Below are 19,028 nucleotides of genomic sequence, written 5' to 3' on the forward strand. Positions count from 1 at the left end.
CAGGTACACAACTATAACAAGTATTTGCGACCCGTTTACCTGTTCGCTAGAGGTGGATAAGCTTCGATAGCAGCATCGATCGACGCATCGATATTTTTGAAACTGAATTAAACATCGATTGTTTATGACGAAATCATCGCAATACTTGCAGACACATAATTATAAAATTGTAATTGATTTATTACTGAATAGTTTCTTAAAAATGAAAACATCAAGGCAGCTGTCTTATTAAAACCGCAAATATAGTGATCTACTTAAAAATTTGACATACAATGTTTGTCAAAAAATTCACATCTAATACGATCGTGAATAAAAATATTTAGCTAAAAACAATAATTTCTATATATTTGGCCATCGAAGAAAACTATATTAAATTAAGGAATATGTTTCGAATGTATGATTAATTTTGGAATTTATGAATCATTTAAAAAAAAAAAAGAATTGCAAAGAATATAAGAATGTCATTCAGTAAGATTATAAGTCATACCGGATTACATATCCGGCTGTCGATTGTCAATAATGGTTTTCAAGGATATTCCTTTTTACAATCAGGGTAAGTAGTATTAACGAATCGCGTCCAAGGGTTTTTATTATCCTTGCCAAAAATACATCTGAAATTGTTATAAGAGGTAAGTATGGCCGAAATTCTTGACTGTATCTCAGTCTTTTGAAGAACGATCATGATGTCCTTTGACATTAATAATCTTATACAATCCGATTGACTTACTAAAGAGGACGAAAGTCCCGACAGGCACCGAATAAAAAGAAAATTGTTGTCTACAGAAAATAGCTTATATCTCGGCCGTATACTGTCTGATCTTTGCGACTCTTATGTCGAACGAAAGGGATTGATGAGACCTATTATCCAAAGGATATTTGTATTTTTAGATGACCCCATATTTTTTGATGCCGATCGATAGAGTTGGTTCTTGCGATCGTGGCAATGTGTGTTAAAAATTGATTTTTGCTTAGGGCCAATTTTAAATTTGAAAATAACGAGCAATATAGAATTTTCAAAGCAACCACTCGTTGCTTATTTATGTTCGCTTGGGTTTTGAAGAAATGATTTCACACGTTTTAAGCTTTCGTAGCAGATCAAGTATCCAACAACAATAGCAACAACAACAACTACAATATCGATAATTACAGAAAAAATTACTAATAGTAAGGTTGTTGTTGTTGTTGCCGGGAATGTCGTCGTGAAAGGCAAAAAGTCCTAACTTGCTAGATGAAATACCAGGCGAACATAAATCAGCAGCAAGCAGAAACATAGTAAGTTACTTGCAAGCTGACGCATCCCAAGAAATTTTGTTTTCGCCAATTTTAAATTGGAAATTTAAAAGTCACTTAAAGAACAATCAAATCCGTTAACAAATTGATATTTTTTTTGTTTCGATCGATAGAGTTCGTCCTAGCGATGCGAACGAGACATGTCGCGACATCCTGCGGCAGGATATGGCGGAGTTATGAGCATTTTTCTAGAATTATGCTCATATGAAATGACGAACCTAAAAGTATGCAACAGAAATATTCTCAAAAAAGTCAACTTAAATTTTGCAAGGGGGAGGCATGGAAAAATTGACTGCAAATCCGAAAATCCGCCATAACTCAGCCATTTGAAGGACTAGGCAAATGTCCTTTGGCATGCGGGTAGCTCTTGACACGAAATTAAAGAATCAATTGGAAAAAGGACGAAAGTCCTTACAGGAGCGGAGATAAACGCCATTTTTCGTATACATAAATTTGTTGATAACTCAGAAATCCTTTAAAGGATCCGGTTGAAACTTGTGTCAATCAAGGACTTTTGATGAGGCCTTTCAACATACCAAAGGACATCCAAATCGTCCTTGTAGTTTCTGAGATATCAAGGACTTTCTTGTTTCTGGCTATATTTTTGGCATTCACAGTGCTCCCGAAAGTATGCCATGATTTTTGAAAATTGCCACCAATTGCAATTGAGAGATGGCTGTAAAAGTATGCAATTGTTTTTTTTTATCATGTAGCTGAGATTGTTAAATTGCGCAGCCCAAAAGTATGCTCTAGTTTAAAAGTTTTAATGCTGCAAACTGTTTAACCTAGCTTTGCAAATTAGAGTAGTGTAATGGTAGACTGTTAACTCACTCATCATCACACAAATATCTAAGAGTCATTCTAGACACAAGGCTCAAATTCGAAAGTCATGTCAATTTACTGCTGCATTCTTACGTATTACAGGTGTACGGTATCACAGCTAAAAAGCACCTCTACAAAATACGGGAACTTCAAGCCAAGATGCTAAGGCGGATCTCAGGAGTTCCATGGTACATGAGATCGGCGGACATTGAGCGCGACCTCAAAGTACCTAAAATTGGCGATAAAATTCAATACACGGAAAGACTTGGAGGTCACCCTAACAGTCTAGCTTGGCGCCAAACGCCGAGTCATCGCATTACGGTCAGGAGAAGACTGAAACGCTATCATCCTCAAGATTTGCTGCCTCGGGTCTTGACCTAATGTTTACCAGCAATACTATACAATTTATATCATTTTTATATAGTTTATATGTATTTTTTATGTGCTGCTGACACAATTAATTTTCCTGTTTATTATTTCTGATTTGTTTAAGTTGCCCAGTTAGGTAACAGTGCACCTATCTTTGTTATCATTTCGTTATTATTTAAAAAAAAAAAAAATTTAAAAAAAAAGAAAAAAAACTTATGTTGCATACTTTCGGGTCCATTAAAAAAGAGCAAAGTATTGGTTGGATGAAATACTTATGTTGTATACTTTTTTATGCATTTAAATAAAAACTGTAAAACATATGCTGCGTAATTTGCGGCTGCTTTTTTATCTTAAGTGATTGTTGTTGGCGTTGGTGCTTCCCCGGAGATAGTAATAAAAAAATGACCCTCAATTCATCGCGTAGAATATAAATAAAAACTCGCTTGATTCTTTCGAAATTGTTTAGTTCTCGACAGGTTCTACAACTGTAACAAACAACTCGAGATGTCTTCAAGTAAACTGCTAAATCTGAGCCTGCTGCTCGTATGTCTCTTCGCATTGGTGTCTGCTCAGAAGTATATAAGTGTGTATTCAACAACAAACAATATGGTGAATATTTAATTAATTTTGGCATATTCTTGCATAGCTCCCCGTGATTGTCCCAAAAACGAGACATATCTGCCCTGCGGACCCTCCTGCCAGACAGAGTGTGCCACGTTGAATGAACCTTGCCTGATCAGACATATACGCTGTCCTGATGGCTGCTACTGCAATAAAGGATATGCTCGAAACGCAGCTGGTACCTGCATCCCTATTGGCCAGTGTTCAAGGCAGCGTGGTCCTTATTAATATGGTACTTCTAATGCAGAACTACAAATCGACGAAAATACAGATTGAAAACTGAAAAAACAACTTTTGATTAATATTGTTTGTTGTGTGTAATTTTGTTTGTCATATAAATCACGTGTTTCTGTATTTAATTATTTTTAAAAAGGAGATTCTGATCTGCTACTAAAATCATTATTATTCGTTGAGTTTGTTTGCTTTCTTGACTTTACTGGTGCAAAGCTTTCATTAACACAGTGTAATTAATTAAACTCCGTTTGTTTGCGTCATTTGTTGATACTATGACAGATGGTTGAGTGACCTCAAATTAAGTATACATACGAGTATGTAAGCTGCACAGTTAAAAATGCATTGTTCTTACTACTTGCCTGCAATTAATTGAATTAGTATGATAATTAAAATATGTGCCATACGTGTCATGCATGAAAAATACAATACAAAAAATACAAAAATGAACAATTAATTGATAACTAAAAAGTAATGAGTCACCAGCAACAGTTTTATGTTTACTGTGCTAAGATGGGTTCATACAATTTTGTGTTCGCTAAGCTTAACTTTGATGAATGGTTTCTAACTTCGCTTCACGCTAATCAGCAGCAACAGTTTAGGGTACACTGTGCTAAGACCTGATCCATACAGTTTTGTGTTCGGCAAGCTTAGCTTTGATAAATGGTTGGTTGCATCGCTTTAGCTGAGTTTCACACTCGAATGTGGATCAGTATATTTACACCCTAAAATTATAAAGTATGAATTTATTGAAATCGGATTGAAATTCTGAGATCAATATAGTTTTGTGTTCAGTAAGCTTAGCTTCGCTTCAGCTGGGTTTCACACTCGAATGTGGATCAGTATATTTTACACTCTAAAAGCACGCACAATAAAAAAATCTATTGTAATCGGATTGAAATTCTGAGATCCATACAGTTTTGTGTTCGCTAAGCTTAACTTTGATGAATGGTTTCTAACTTCGCTTCACGCTAATCAGCAGCAACAGTTTAGGGTACACTGTGCTAAGACTTGATCCATACAGTTTTGTGTTCGGTAAGATTAGCTTTGATAAATGGTTTGTTGCGTCGCTTCAGCTGTGTTTTACACTCGAATGTGGATCAGTATATTTTACACTCTAAAAGTATGCACAATAAAAAAATATTTTTTTGTGTTCAGTAAGCTTAGCTTCGCTTCAGTTGGGTTTCACTACCATTCACAAAAATGAATCAGTTTATTTTGCACCCTAAAAGTCTGCACTGCAAAATTGATTGATGTTCTGATTCAGTGGGAATGAAAATTTCATTTAAAACTTGTTTTTGATTACAAAGTTGTTATTGTTGATGGGATTAGCTTGGCTTGCCGCTTGACTGATTCTTGAATAAATATTGGCTAGATTATGGTCGAGAGCAGCTTAAAAACACAATCTTATCAATTGACAGGCAGCACAAAAATGGGGAACGGAAGAAAGAAAAATTTGGAAAAGGTGCAAATGTAACAATAGAAAATGTTGGCACGCAAATCAAAATTGAGAACCACAATGCGAAAGTGAAAGGGCAAAAGCGAAAAAGGTGGGCAGAGAGAATTTTGGCGCTGACAACATGCAGAATGTAAATGTTTGCTGTCATTGAGTCGAGTCAAAAATGCTGGCTGGATACCAAACCAAACGTTAATAAACTCACGTCACCCGCCATCCGCCATCCGCACAGCAAAGACTGCTGGTGTGGGTTGTGCTCAATTTACAGGAGCAAACATGATGGCAGGCTGTGCCAGACACTCAGCGAGTCAGTCACTCAGTCACATAGTCACTCGACGGGTATCCGCTGCCAGTCTCTTTACCTCTTTGCTCTCAATATGCGCATTCATCTATCTCACTCTCTCTGAGTGTGTGTGTGTATGTGTGTGTGTGCCCATGCAATTTCGTATAGCAGGCTTGGATAAAATGAAAAGAACTGTGCGCGCTTGAATTTGAAATGCAAACATGTTTGTACTACGACTCAGAGGGCTGCCCATACATATACTACATACATACATATGTACATGTAGCAGCAATGCCTGGCATACCATACATTTCTCTCCTCACTGCACCGCCCCCTTCACCGCCCCACTGTTGGCTTCTGTTTGCTTGTTTGTCTATTTTGCCTGACTGTGTCAAAGACGCAGCTGACTTCGCTCTTCAGATTTGTGTATTCCTCAAATTCATTGAATTTCGAACAAAACCCAAAAAGAAAAGCCGATGAATAGCTCGCTGGCTCTTGGCTCGTGGCCCACACACACACATGGATCCATCGTCGTCTAGGTCGAACGAGTATTCAAACCCAATCAACATGAAAAACTCCAGAGAGTATCGCAGAAAAAACAGAGGCATAACCCAGCAACCATGTGCTTGACTATCATATACTCCTTTTCACAATTCAGTTGAGAGTGCAATTAAGTTGGAATCAAATGTTCATTACTTGATTTATTGCCAACTAACAAGTCGATGGCCATTAATTGAATTAAATTTGTTTTAATTTGCAGATAACGCTGGCAACATTCTCAAGCTTTGCAAACAATTTGTTTGCTTGTCTCTCATGCAAATTGATTCCAGCTCTAATTGGCATATTTCAAATTACATTTGAATTGAAATTCAATTACGAAAAAAACATACATACGAGTAGAAAATGCAATTTGTCAGCCTTTGGTATGCTTAGTAAGTGGAACTATTATGAACTTATGCACATTATTTTATAATCCTCTCCTGATGTGAGTGCTGAATGCGTTGTGAATATCGACAGTGTGTAGTGTAATGCACAAACACGAGAATTCATTCGCATATTCTGCGGGCTTTCTTTGATGTCAGAATCCATACACACACGCACATACACAAAAACATATATTCAGAGGAATATTTTCGTACCTTTACAAAAAGTAGCACAACGAAACCATCCACTGTCAATGCGCTGAGCTCTTGCGATTCCTGTGAGCCATAAAAAGACAACCTGTTTCAGGGTTCTCTTAACGTTTCAATTCACAACTGACTGATTTTTTGGGGCTACCTCTATATTGCTATGGCTATGGCTATGACTATAGCTATAAAACGCACATATAATTTGACTTTATCTGTGCGGCCAGCAGTCAAACGATTGGCATTGAAATGGGTACAAAATGTTTCATGTTCACTTTCAATACAATGCCAAACGAAACACACCACAATACTTGATTTATGACCCTCAAAAATCAAAAACAACATTTGCTCACTGTGAGTGTGCGATATGATCAAACTACTGCTACACAATGCATTTGTTAATGCTATCCAGTTGAGCTTAGTTTGACGACCCAACTTTCGATTATAGAACTTGACGGGCATTAAAACGTCGAGAAATAAATTCTTTATGCTTTTGTAATAGTAATTTAACAAAAATTGACTTAATACAAAGATATAGCTTAGAATTTATGTGCCTTATAATTTGTACTTCAAAAATATTTAAATAATACTTTCAGCATTTCAATTTTCAAACAACAAGTTTCCATATTTAACAATATTGTGTTTTTAATGCTTTTTTCAATTTATGGTGTCAATCAATCAATTTGCTTTGAAGAGTAAACAGCACATTTTAGCTTTGAAACGTTTGCCTTTTTTTTCCTTTCAGGTCATATTTCAAATGCTTTAAATTTACTTTTTTTTCGTTTTGAATGCAAATTCAAATAAACAAAGTTGCTATGCTTTACGCTTTGTGTGCGTGTGTTCTGATTTGAATTTTGGCTATGAAAATAGGTGTATGAAATTCTTCGGCTAAAAGTGATCTGCTCAATGAGTTGCTGTTATTGTTGTTGCTGTTGCTGTTGCTGTGGTTATTCGTCGGGTCACTTCAAAGCCAAAACAGTGCTTGTGTCATTTGTGTTGCATACTTTTGGGGGCGCTAGCTGGAGGCTGCCGGCTGTGATGAGAACTCAAATCAATGTTGATGGAGCAGAGCACAACACGAGCTGTTTGAGCTAAATGCTTGTGTATGCCGCACCCAATTGCAGAAGTGGAGAAGTGGGGAAGTGGAGCAATGACAGCAGCGAGTGGAACGACATCAACGACAACGACAACAACAACAGGCGGCAAACAAACATGGCGAACACAACATGAGAGTCACCATCATAATCATCGATTGGGTCAATGTGTTTGTGCTTGACACCTATCGACGGGTCGCCAAATTGTAAACATTGTGTAAGCAACTGATTCAATGTGCTTACTGCCACCACCATGATGATGATCAGCCGGTGGCGACACAGAAATGTTGTCCATGGTCCGACATCAAAGTGACGATGACGATGGCGTCGATATAATGATTGCCATTGACTGCCGCATTGTTATTGCTTTTGTTTTCGTTTTTTTTTTTTTTTTTTGCAGTTGCTGTTGCTGTTGTTGTTGTTGTTGCCGATTCCCTTTTGTTGCTGCTGTTGTTGTTGGTTGCTGTTGGGAAACTGCATCAGCGAAAAATCCATGCAATTTGACAGATATCAAGTTGTATGGCATTTGACACATGCGCTGCCATTGTGTTGCCATTGTTGCAAGCTGCATTCACATTGCGACACGACGACGACGACGACATGGACACGGACATGAACACGAGCACGGACAAGGACATGAAGCGTGGACGTGAACGTGAACGTGAAACACTTTGCCTCTCCTCTCTCTTTCTCTCTTGCTCTCTTGTATTGCGAGTATTTTCAAGTTGCTGTCCGTCCGTCTGTCTGCTGTCCGTCCGACTGCTAGTCAGACTGTCAGACAGTTTGTCAGGCGGATAGTGAAATGCAATTGTTTTTCATAGTTGCGGGTGCTGCCGACTGACTGGTTGACTATCTTTTGACACAATGTTCGTCAGTTTATTGATTCTGATTTTGATCCCTTTTCGTGTCACGCGCACTCAAGCATCGTGAACACAATGCACCGGAGCCACACACACACAATCAAGTTGAATGTGTGCTGTTAACTCTCGCTCTCAGTTTGTGTTAAACATTTGCATTTCTTTTTGAGCGGCAGATACTCTTTATGAATTTGTCAAGCCAGTTTTGGTTAAGAGAATATATCCATATTGTATCTAACTAACGATTTTTTGTTATTTATAGAACATCACTTAGTCATTGTAGTCCATGCGAATAAATTCTTTTCTAGTGGTAAAAAGTTTGTTGCGGTTTTGGTTTTAGTTATTGCACTTTTTTGCATGTGTAGAAACCAGCAATTGCAGCTGCGACTGCCAATGCAACAACAACGACAACAACAACTCCAAGTTCAACTCCGACGACAACTGCAACTGCAACAGCAACTCAACCAAACCACAGACTCTTCTGTGCCCCCATCTATTAAGCCCCTTGTGCAAAATGCCAACGTTTCGTTATTTTTTTTTTGTTTTTTTTTTTGTCTACACATGCGACAATTGGTTGCGGATAGCCAAACAAATTTTCAATCCATTTGCCGCATTTACCATTTGCCATTTGCCATTTGCTATTTGGAATTTGTGTTTGCGGTTTGCATTCAATTTAATTGCAATGCGCTCCTTAATGGATTTCAGCTGTTCCAGCTGTCATTTCGAACCAAACGATAAGGGTATCGTCAAAGGAGCTCTCTCCATTGCATTGGACCAATAGTGAGTGAGTTCGACAGTCATTTGGCTGAATGAATTTGGTCTAATCATCCATACGATGATCATCAAACACACAAAGTGTAACGGCTATAACATTGAATATTAAATTTAATTGTCGTCAACAGAGACAGAAAGAGAGAGAGAGAGAGAATCAAAAATATGGAATTGCTACCGATTAAATACATCAAAGGACTTGCAAGTTGTGTGTCCGTATTTGAGTGTGTGTGTGCGTGGCAAGTTTATACATAATTGTAGTTAATTAATTGCGCACAGTTTGTGCTTTTGTTGTTAAGCCACAGACCTTGCGAATCAATGTTTAAAGAGCCTCTCTATATGCAAGCAAGTGCATGTAATTTACAATGCACACACACACACACACAATCAGTCGCGAATATACACACGTGTATGTGTGTGTGTGTGTAATGGGCTCGCTTCCCTGCACACGCCTAAATTTGTCGCTCATGCAGCATTCTGATTATGAAAATGAAATATTTGCATTGAAGTGAACACAGATATACACATACACGGTTACATTTACTAAGCACACACACACATACACAACAATACAACAAGCTCATTTGGCAAATGATCATCATCAGCATCCTCATCGTCATCGACATCGACATCAACAACGTCTAAATAGCATCACACGCACACAGCAAAAACGGAAACGGAAACGTTGAAAAAGCAATTGGCAAATGGCGACGCCGGCGTCGCAGTCGCTGTGCAGTCGTCTGCAACTGCAACTGCAAGTGCTGCTAAACAGTTGCAATTTATTGGCAGCTGCAATTAGTTGGCCGCACTTCCGAAATAACCGTTTGTTGGGGCAATGGCCAAGAGGGAGCTGGCAAAACTTCATGCTTCATGCTGCTGCCAATTATGCTGCAAGTTGAGCATTAAAATTATGACATTACCCAGGCTAAAGTACGTGTGGCGCCCACGCCACAAAAACACATCAAACCCACAGTTTATATATCTTTTTTTTTGTGTATTAATTTACTTACTGTAGGATAATTACTTGGCCGTTACAATTTTATTTCATTACTAACAAGTAAGAATGCTACAGTCGAGTGTGCTCGACTGTGAGATACCCGCTACCCATTTTGAATAAAAGCAATATATTTCGTGGTATTATTCTCAAAATATACCAAATATACTGCAAAAATACTAAAAATATACCAAATTGTATATGTGGTATATCGATATAGTACCGCATTTAAAATATACCATAGATGGCACAATATACCAGATTGTCAGCCAAAGCAACTAAGATCCCTAGTAAGTAGACGTTTTTGCCCATACAAAAGTATTTCTTTAATAACTTCAATTTCTATCTAATCGCAACCAAATTTTCAGGAATCATAACTACTATGGTTATTATTGTATATATCAAAATTCGCAACTTTAGCTTTAAAATTACGCTTGTTATTCGATTTCTTTGATTTGCAGGGGCTGAAGGGGGCGTGGCAAAAATTTGAAACAAACTTGATCTGCGTGCAAACATAACAAATGCTGTCGAAAAAAAATTATAGCTCTATCTCTTATAGTCTGTGAGATCTAGGTGTTCATACGGACAGACGGACAGACGGACATGGCTAGATCGTCTCGGTTGTTGACGCTGATCAAGAATATATATACTTTATAGGGTCGGAGATGCCTCCTTCTACTTGTTACATACATTTCCTGCCGGCACAAAGTTATAATACCCTTCTACCCTATGAGTAGCGGGTATAAAAAGAAGCACAATTCATTTATAGAGGTTTCTTTTTACTTTTGTACAAAGTTATCAATAGTCTTGAAACAAACATAACTGTCGAGTGAAAGTATTACTCGCTATCTATTTTGAATAGGAAAAAAACGCGTTATTAATTTTGATATAAACCAAATTAATATACCACAAAAATACTAAAAATATATCGAAGGCTACAGTTAGTATAGTGATTAAAAAAAAATTATATTCAAAATATACCATAGGTTGCAAAATAAACTAGATTGTATTAAGTAGTTGTTTTTTACGCATACAAACGTATTTCTTAAATAACTTATACTTTTTATCTGATGACAATCAAATTACCGGGTATATAAACTTTATTCAAATATGAATACGAGTACTCTCTTCTTATTGTGAAAAACAGCAGGTCTTCTTCTGTGAGGTTATTTGTCTTCACATTGTTTTCTCACATGTTTACAACTTTTGTTTCTGCATACTGATTTGAATTTCTGTAAACACTCTAGTTTTGATCCCACAGTAATTTCTTTAAATTTGATTACGATTTTGATGTTAAATTTAAAATTTATTACAAATTCATCGCGAGACTGTACACAACAATAAAAGCTTATCGAAGTCAAACAAATGCTTTATCATTTTAAGACAAGTGTCTATTTGATTAGCTTAGTTTTGCTTTGTAATTAAGCTGTCTACACATTCAAAGATAAACAAATCTTTATTTGAATATTTCTAATATAAATTTATTATGCATTAATTTAATAATATATAATAGTAATTTTATAGTGATAATAATAAACTTATTATTGTTTATATTAAGCTGTTGCATTGCAGAGTTTTTGTCTGATCAATTGTAAAAAAGAGCTTTCAAGTAATATATATATCTTTATTTGAATATTTCTAATATAAATTTATTTTGAATGCATTAATGTAATAATATATAATAGTAATTTTGTAGTGATAATAATAATAATATTATTTTTCTTTTAAGCTGTTGCTTTGCAGGGTTTTTTGTCTGATCAATTGTAAAAAAAAGAGTTTTCAAGTAATATACATTTTTTTTGGGTAACCAGCTCTTGCTGCAACCCGTTGCTGCAACACTTGCATCCGATGGGTGTCTCAGCATTTGATAAATGTAAATTTGCGCTTTCCGTGAAATGCAAGCGCACTAATTGTTGGCAACTAGTTAAAGCGTCTACATTCGCTTCATGCTGTGCTGCATCTCCTTCGTTGCCTAATACTGTGGCTGCCACTGCCACTCCCACTCCCATTTGGAGCAACATCAAGAACAGAGAGCAGCAGCAACAATTAATTGCCATCATTTTTTAGAATCCTTTTCATGCGCTTCATTTCACTTCTTCCCATTTTCATTCCTGTTCCTTGTTTCCCCATTTTCCTTTTCCTTTTCCCCATTGCTGCTTCTTCTGCTCCTCACCGCGCGCGGTGCGTCTCGAGGCGCAGTTAGCTGTAATTTTCTGTATTATTTCTAGCCAAAAATTCTTTGTGTAATGCACCCTATGTTTCCACGAGCCACGCCTCCTTTTCTGTGCTCTGCACTGTGTACTGAACGCCTTCTGCCGTTTGCCGTGTTGTTTATTGCGCTGCAACTTCCGCTACAAACGAAGATAAATTGTTAGCATTTTTTTTCTGTTTTGTTTTTGCTGCCATGTTTTGCTTTGTTTTTCGTTGTTGGTTGCAGCAGCAGCTGTTGCTGTTGCTAGCAAAACTTCACCTTCGTTTTTGGGGTCTGCACAGTGTGTCAATGGCAGGGCAGAAACTTATCAAAATTCGTACATGTCTAGCTGATTAAACGCTTAATTACCTAATCAGCCACAGTTAAATTATGTGAGCAGAGTCTCGATTTGAATGCCACAATCTCGCCATTGGGGGGGAGGTGGGGAGGTGTCAGTGTGATTGTTATCATATATTGGACTTAATCGGGTTCATAGTCTGAGGTCAATCGCTTGTTGTGTGTTTCTATTCGACTCGAATTGCTTTCAACTGCATCTATTCTCAATTGTTACACTTTTATTTCCTTTTTTTTTTTGGGTCAGACAAGTTCAATAAACAATTCACGCTTATCAGCCGTACAGAGTTATGCATTTCATTTTGTTAAAGAACAAATATTTGCGTTCGAAATGAAAATATCACAACACAATAGAAATTATATGAATAAGTTGATAATGTTATTTGAAGAGTTTGCTCAGTAAATATTATATATATAATATTATACTATGAAAACTGTACAATATTAATTTATATATTTATGCTTTATATTTATTACCACTATGACTGTTTCTTTCGACTGTTGCAACTATTTCCGCTTTAAGGATTTATGCGAGAACTCAGCCGCAACTTCAAATGAAGTCTTCTCGCTTTCTCTCTCTCTCTCTCTCTTTGTCTGAGCTCTCAGCAAATGCTTCAACAATTTTTTTTTTAGTTTTTGTTTGCTTTGATTAATTGTTTGTTTGTTGTAGCCAAATTCAACACAAACACACAGCGAGACTCTGGGCGCCTTGGAAAGGCGATAATCTCGTACATTGACCGCTGTGTGTTAATCGGCTGCTCCGCATTGGGTCAGCTCAGTATATGAAAGTGTGATAAGATAAGGATGACTGTCGCTCGTCGCTGTGTCGATATAGTACTACCCGACTTAACACACATCTGCCAGGCACATGCAATCACGTTCCGCCAGTCATGGAGTCAACGCTGAACGAAACACGTCGCTCTTTAGCGTTATTTTTATTGATCGCGGTCTTCAGCACGCTGAGCGCGGCTCAACTGCAGTTCCCCAAGGATCCGTCGAACATCAAGGATTTGAACGAGCTTGGCGCACAATATCTGCCCGCTGGCTACAGCAATTCGAATGTGACAGTCGCCGATCTGCAGCGTTTGCTGCGCCAAAAGTGCGAGAAGGCCAACTCCGGATTGCCTGCGAATCAAGTCGATGCCGGCAAATTGAGTGGAAATATCGAACAGGCGGCGGGTCAATTGTTCCAATGCGTCTCCGGGCTGCTGAATGTCACCGCCATGCTCGACGAGGTGGAGGATGCCAAGCCCAAAGGTGATCTCGATGTCGTCTTCGAGCGCTACTGTCTGCGTTTGCCGAATATGACGCAGTGCCTGAACGACTTCAATGCGGCTCTGTTGCCGTGTTTGACACGCGAGGAGCGCAATCACAATGCGATGATGAAGCGCATTGTGGGCAAACTGCTGGACTTTGTGTGCTTCAGGAATGGCGATCAGATTGCCCTGTTCATTGCCGAGCAGGGGCCCGAATGCTTTGAGGAGCACAAGGATAACATTGGCAACTGCTTCCAGACCAATTTCGGTCACTATCTGCCCAGTGAGCTGAATGTCACGAAACTAGAGTTGCCCGAGTTGGTCCTAGACTCCAAAAAGTGCCTCGACCTGCATAACTTCGAGACGTGTGTGCTGGGGCATCTGGAGAAGTGCGAGAACATCACGCCCAGCAACATTGTCGAGTCGATGTTCCGCTATGTCCGCAAAGAGACCAACTGCCAGCAGAGCATCAATCGTGAGACACGTGAGAGCGAGCCGCTCTCTCTCCGCGCTGGGGCATCAGTCAACTCGGTGGCAACTGCAGCTGCCACCCTCGCTCTTCCTCTAGCCTTAGTTCTTCGCACGTTTTGATCTGCGCTCAGCTGACTAAATATATACATATATGTTATTTTTCTTATTTTTTTGTTGTTGTTAATCACCGAACTACGAATACAAATAAACATGTCAATCTGATAATGAAGAGTATGCTAAACAGTTGGGGATTTTTTTTGAAGTGTGGCATGATTTACTTGCGCTGATAATTTCAATCAAAATCCTTATCTAAGTTTCTTTAATATCGCAATTAAATAATATTAATTAAAGTGTAGTGCAAAAACATCTTTAATTCACATTGAAAAATTTAACATGAAAATGTTGGTCAAAAGTTTATTGAAATTTTTGTCCAATTGTTATATTATTCAGTGAGTTTTTATTATTGTTTATGTGGTACTAATATCAAAATTAATAAAAATTAAAGTACATTTAAATTAGCCTAAAAGTATAGAGCAAAACTTGCTTAAATTGGCATTTAAAAATTGGTTATAATTTGACAAAAGTTTTGTGTAATATTATTCGGCAACTTTTTTTCATTTCCAATAACACAGTTAATGGAGATTAAAGTACAATTAAAATTGACTAAAAGTGTAATGTAAAAGATCTTTAATTCGCAATTAAAAGTTTAACACGAAAATGTTGGTTAAAAGTTTATTGGAATTTGTTTTATAAAATCAGCAGCAATCTTTATTTACATACATGAAATTAATTCCAATTAAATTTGAACAAATGTGGAGAACAAAACTTAATTTCATTTGTATTTAAGATTTTTGAGAAAATGGAAATTTGTGTAGAATTGTGATATTATTTAGTAGCGTTCTTTAATTTGTTAAATTTTCATTTAAAACTTTTGCTACAATTTAATTGGCATTTTAATTGAAGCAAAAGTTTATTGAAATTGTTGTACAATTCTGATATTAACAAGCGTTGAATTATGAGTGAATGCAAATGTACTTTTGGGTACTTTAATCATCTGCTGGCTTCTCATTTCCTGTTTTTAATATCGCATTAACTAAAATTTTTGTACAGTTTTGATATAAGCAAGTGTTAAATTCGAAGTAAATGCAAATGCGCTTTTTGCGATTATGAATAGCAACAATTTTCGGCGTTTAATCATCCGGCTTCTCATTTCCTGTTTTTAATATGACATTAAATAAAATGTTGCACAGTTACTCGAAAGCGAAAGTAAGGCGCTTAACTCAAAAACAATATTCGTATAGCATAATTAGTGCATTGTAAATGAGTTAATTGTAATTTTGATTTAAATGTTATTAACTGTAAGTGGGTTTTCATTATACTCGCTTCGCTTCGCTTCGTGTCCACTCATAAGCCGCTTAACGGCTTCGCTCTCGGACGAGTAAATGCAGAAAGTGCCAAAAGTGTTAAGTTCCACAGCGCCTGCATAAACACGGAGTCGACTCGGAAGTACTATGAAAGGCAGCCACAGCCAGAGCCAAAGCCCGAACCAGAGCCAGAGCCACGAGGCATATTGCATTGTGCTTATCGGGCAGTTAGCAGCCCGGGTCAGCTGTCTGTCCACTTGGATTGCTGACTGGCTCGACGCCTTATCAGCAGCAGCGCTCTTGCCCTGGCAAAACAATGAGTTCTGGGTTCTAGGTACTGGTTTATTGTTGAGCGTGGAGCGTGTTGCTTCAGCTTTTACGCAGCTGCTTCGGCTGCAGCCAGATTGAAAGTTGAAAAGGTTTAGTCGCAGTCGAAGGAGTTAAGAAAGCAGCAGCAGCGCTTAAGTTTCATTTTGGCCAGCAAATTGATTTGCCAAAGATTACCTCAAATGACTTTCTTGTGTCTTGTGTCTTGTGTTGTGTTTTTGTTTCTCTGTTCTTTTATTTTTCAGTGGAGAAGCTCTTTCGTCTCGCCTCGTAAATCATAAAAAATTGCGTATAAATCTGAAAAAACGCAACTGTCATCGTTTCCACAGGCTGCAAAGGACTTCAATACGCCGCGCTGGACGATGACGAGACGACGATGAGAATGAGAATGAGAATGCGGATGACATCTTTTTGGGCAACACAGACGATGCGTGAAATGAATAGACTTTAGCTTGGCTTAGTCGAGCTTAGGTACGCAACTTTTTTCTCTCATTTCTATATCACAGTTTAGATGATTAAGCCGTAGAGCTGTGTTTATGAACAGGTAAAGTAAAAAATGCATTTGCACTAGAAATTTCATAATATTTGATTTTGCTTTTTGCCAATTGCTAATCAAATGAGTTCAGTTTTCATTGCGAGTATTCATCATATTTCAGGCCAATTGAAATAGATTGAGAGAGAGAGAGAGTGCGAACGCGTTGGCAATCAGAAATGGCAATCAGTTGAGTTCCGGGGCCAAGTTGCAGCTGTTTCCAGAAGCAGCAACAGCAGCAGCAGTTAGTTGCCGAGTTTCGCTCAGTTTGCTCACTTTGCTCAGAGTTGGTTAGTTAGTTAGTTAGTCAACTGTTTTGGCGCCGAGCTAACAAGTCATAAATGTTATAAACTTAATTAGGCTTGCAGACTGTGCGGACTTCTATTGAATGTTCTCTCTTTCGCTTGTGGCAGTTGCAAGTTGCGTGGCGAGGCGACGCGACGCGACGAGATGGTTGCTGGCACTTTATTATTGATGTGAAAAATGCGGAAAATTAATGCGTTTCCGGTACTTTTGGCGAGTTGGCAGCTAAATTGCAGCGGCCATGAATCACTCGACTTTGCCTTCAACTAGAAAAGTGGAACTTCTGCTGCAACTGCAACTGCAACTACAGCTGCAACTGCTGCTGCTGCTGCTGCTGCCTTAGTCTGTGTCAGTGTCAGCTACAACTTGGCATTCTTGGGAGAGCAGACAAACTTTGCTACGTGCTACGCGAGCTATGCGAGTTGCCATCTAAATTGGGGGCAAGTTGCCGAGTGTGTTGGAGTTGTTGTTGTTGTCTTAGAACTTGGCTGGCCAAATAATTGCACGTCATTGGCCAAATTATTGGCTCAGTATGGGGTGGGGCAAGACTTAAGACTTAAAGTTGCATAAGAGGAGGTGTGCGTGTGTGTGTGTGGTGTGTGGGTGTGTGTGTGTTAGGCAAACAGCTCTCGACTAAATTCTCTCTCCTTGTAATACGCTTGTTCTAAACGATGCGTGGCATTTGCCAAAATTTAATTAAATATTTCAATTTGGCTGCTGCAACCCGACTCTAATTGTGCACACATTACAGCTAAGAGCGAGAGGGAGATTGAGAGAGAGAGTGAGAGAGAGGGAGAGGGAGCAGAAAAGGGATTGTGGCAGGCATCCAAGTGGGTGCCACCTGAGGCGGCTGCGGCGTCTCGCTGTCCCACGCTTCAACGCTCATTTGCAAATGTTTGTCTACGTGTGCGGTGTGAAAGACGCGACGCCGTTGCCTGCCACAAAATGTTGCACGTGTGCGTGAGTGTTGTGTGTTGTGAGTGTAAGCGTGTGTATCAATGTCTGCGTGCGTGTGCATGTGTGTGTGTGTGTGATTGTATGCTAAAGACAAAGACTCCATGCAGACGCTCTGCTGGGAAATTTCACTGAATGTGTTGCAGCATCTAACATAACGAAAAACAAAAAATACAAAAACACAAAAAGGAAAACCCATTGACAGTTCTTTAACCTAAGCACTTCAATCTCGTCTCGGCAGCCAGACTGCAGCTTACTCGATAATTGCCTAATCGCTCGGTTATCGTATCCGACTCTGTCTGATTGTCGATTTACGCGCTTAATCGAATTTGCGGAACCTCTTAACCTCTTAAATTGATAAGCTATCGATGGACTTGCGAAATGCGCTTCACATGGTGATTAGGCATAAAGTATTCATAGCACTTCAAGTGCTTAAAGAGATTGTTACAAATGCCTAAATGCTTCCGTAAAATAGGTGACGAATAGCATAAACATTTATACATGAAGTATATTTTCTATATTGGAATATATAAAAGTGGATCAACATTCTTTAATATTTGAAATGCATTATTATTTACGTAAACCCAAACAAACCATATCAAAAAGTATATACGGATTGGCATATCGATAATTATCGTTTACTTTTTAAAAACTTATCTGTGCTGCTCTTAGAACTTAAGCTTAAGCTTGTTAAACAAAGGCAACATCGCAGCGCACATAGAAAATAGAGAATAGAGAATTGAGCAAAGCGTAGAGCGTAGACCGGCACCCAAGTTTCAATTTCAATCAATGTTGTTATCGGCTTCACTTTTTCCTCCTCTTTGAGCTCCCCCTTCTTCCCATTTCCCTTTTTGGCATGCATTTGGTCAGTTCGCTGATGTAAAAGTATCGACACTGGGGTCTTGGTCCATTGGTATCAAATGTCCCTTGACTCGACTTATCCTGCACGTCGCACACTTCAACTTTGTTGTTATACATTGCGAATACACACACTTACACACGCGCACACATACATACATGCGTGTGTGCATGTTGGTTTTACGCATGAATGTGTGTGTGTCGATTGTATGTACACTGCTCTGTGGCTTCGCCAACGTTCTGCCATATAGAAATCTATGCGTTTGTGTCTGTGCACGTGTGAGTGCGTATGTGTGTGTGTGTGTGTGTGTGTGTGTGGCTTTATTTGGCATCCACAAAGTACGTATACTTTGGGGTCTAATTTGCGGTTGCTGGCGCAGCTCAATTTACAAGTGAGAAATTAAGATGTCGACAAAACTTTTGCCCAAACACCTCAACAAACACACGCACACTCACACACACACACACACACACTTCCTTGCCTCCTTGACAGACAGTCAGAC

At 38.5% G+C, this 19,028-nt stretch overlaps 2 protein-coding genes across 2 annotated transcripts; both read left to right on the top strand.

Moving 5' to 3' along the window:
* Positions 1–2,930: 2,930 nt before the first annotated feature.
* LOC117571034 (venom peptide CtAPI) lies at positions 2,931–3,517 on the top strand. Its single transcript, XM_034253000.2, has 2 exons — positions 2,931–3,064; positions 3,128–3,517. Exons 1-2 carry the CDS (start codon positions 2,986–2,988, stop codon positions 3,328–3,330), a joined length of 282 nt encoding a protein of 93 aa, XP_034108891.1. The 5' UTR covers positions 2,931–2,985; the 3' UTR covers positions 3,331–3,517.
* A 9,808-nt stretch (positions 3,518–13,325) lies between these two features.
* LOC117577656 (27 kDa glycoprotein) lies at positions 13,326–14,421 on the top strand. The gene has a single exon (XM_034262544.2). It carries the CDS (start codon positions 13,351–13,353, stop codon positions 14,305–14,307), a length of 957 nt encoding a protein of 318 aa, XP_034118435.1. The 5' UTR covers positions 13,326–13,350; the 3' UTR covers positions 14,308–14,421.
* Positions 14,422–19,028: the final 4,607 nt, after the last annotated feature.

The sequence above is a fragment of the Drosophila albomicans genome, chromosome X (assembly GCF_009650485.2).
Source record: "Drosophila albomicans strain 15112-1751.03 chromosome X, ASM965048v2, whole genome shotgun sequence".
Taxonomy (NCBI): Eukaryota; Metazoa; Arthropoda; class Insecta; order Diptera; family Drosophilidae; genus Drosophila; species Drosophila albomicans.

What these genes read in the sequence shown, in the direction of transcription:
- LOC117577656 (XM_034262544.2), top strand. Translation starts at nt 13,351, where the DNA reads ATGGAGTCAACGCTGAACGAAACACGTCGCTCTTTAGCGTTATTTTTA.
- LOC117571034 (XM_034253000.2), top strand. Translation starts at nt 2,986, where the DNA reads ATGTCTTCAAGTAAACTGCTAAATCTGAGCCTGCTGCTCGTATGTCTC. An exon ending in GTCTGCTCAGAAGTATATAA is followed by an intron (nt 3,065 to 3,127) that starts GTGTGTATTCAA and finishes ATTCTTGCATAG; the next exon opens with CTCCCCGTGATTGTCCCAAA.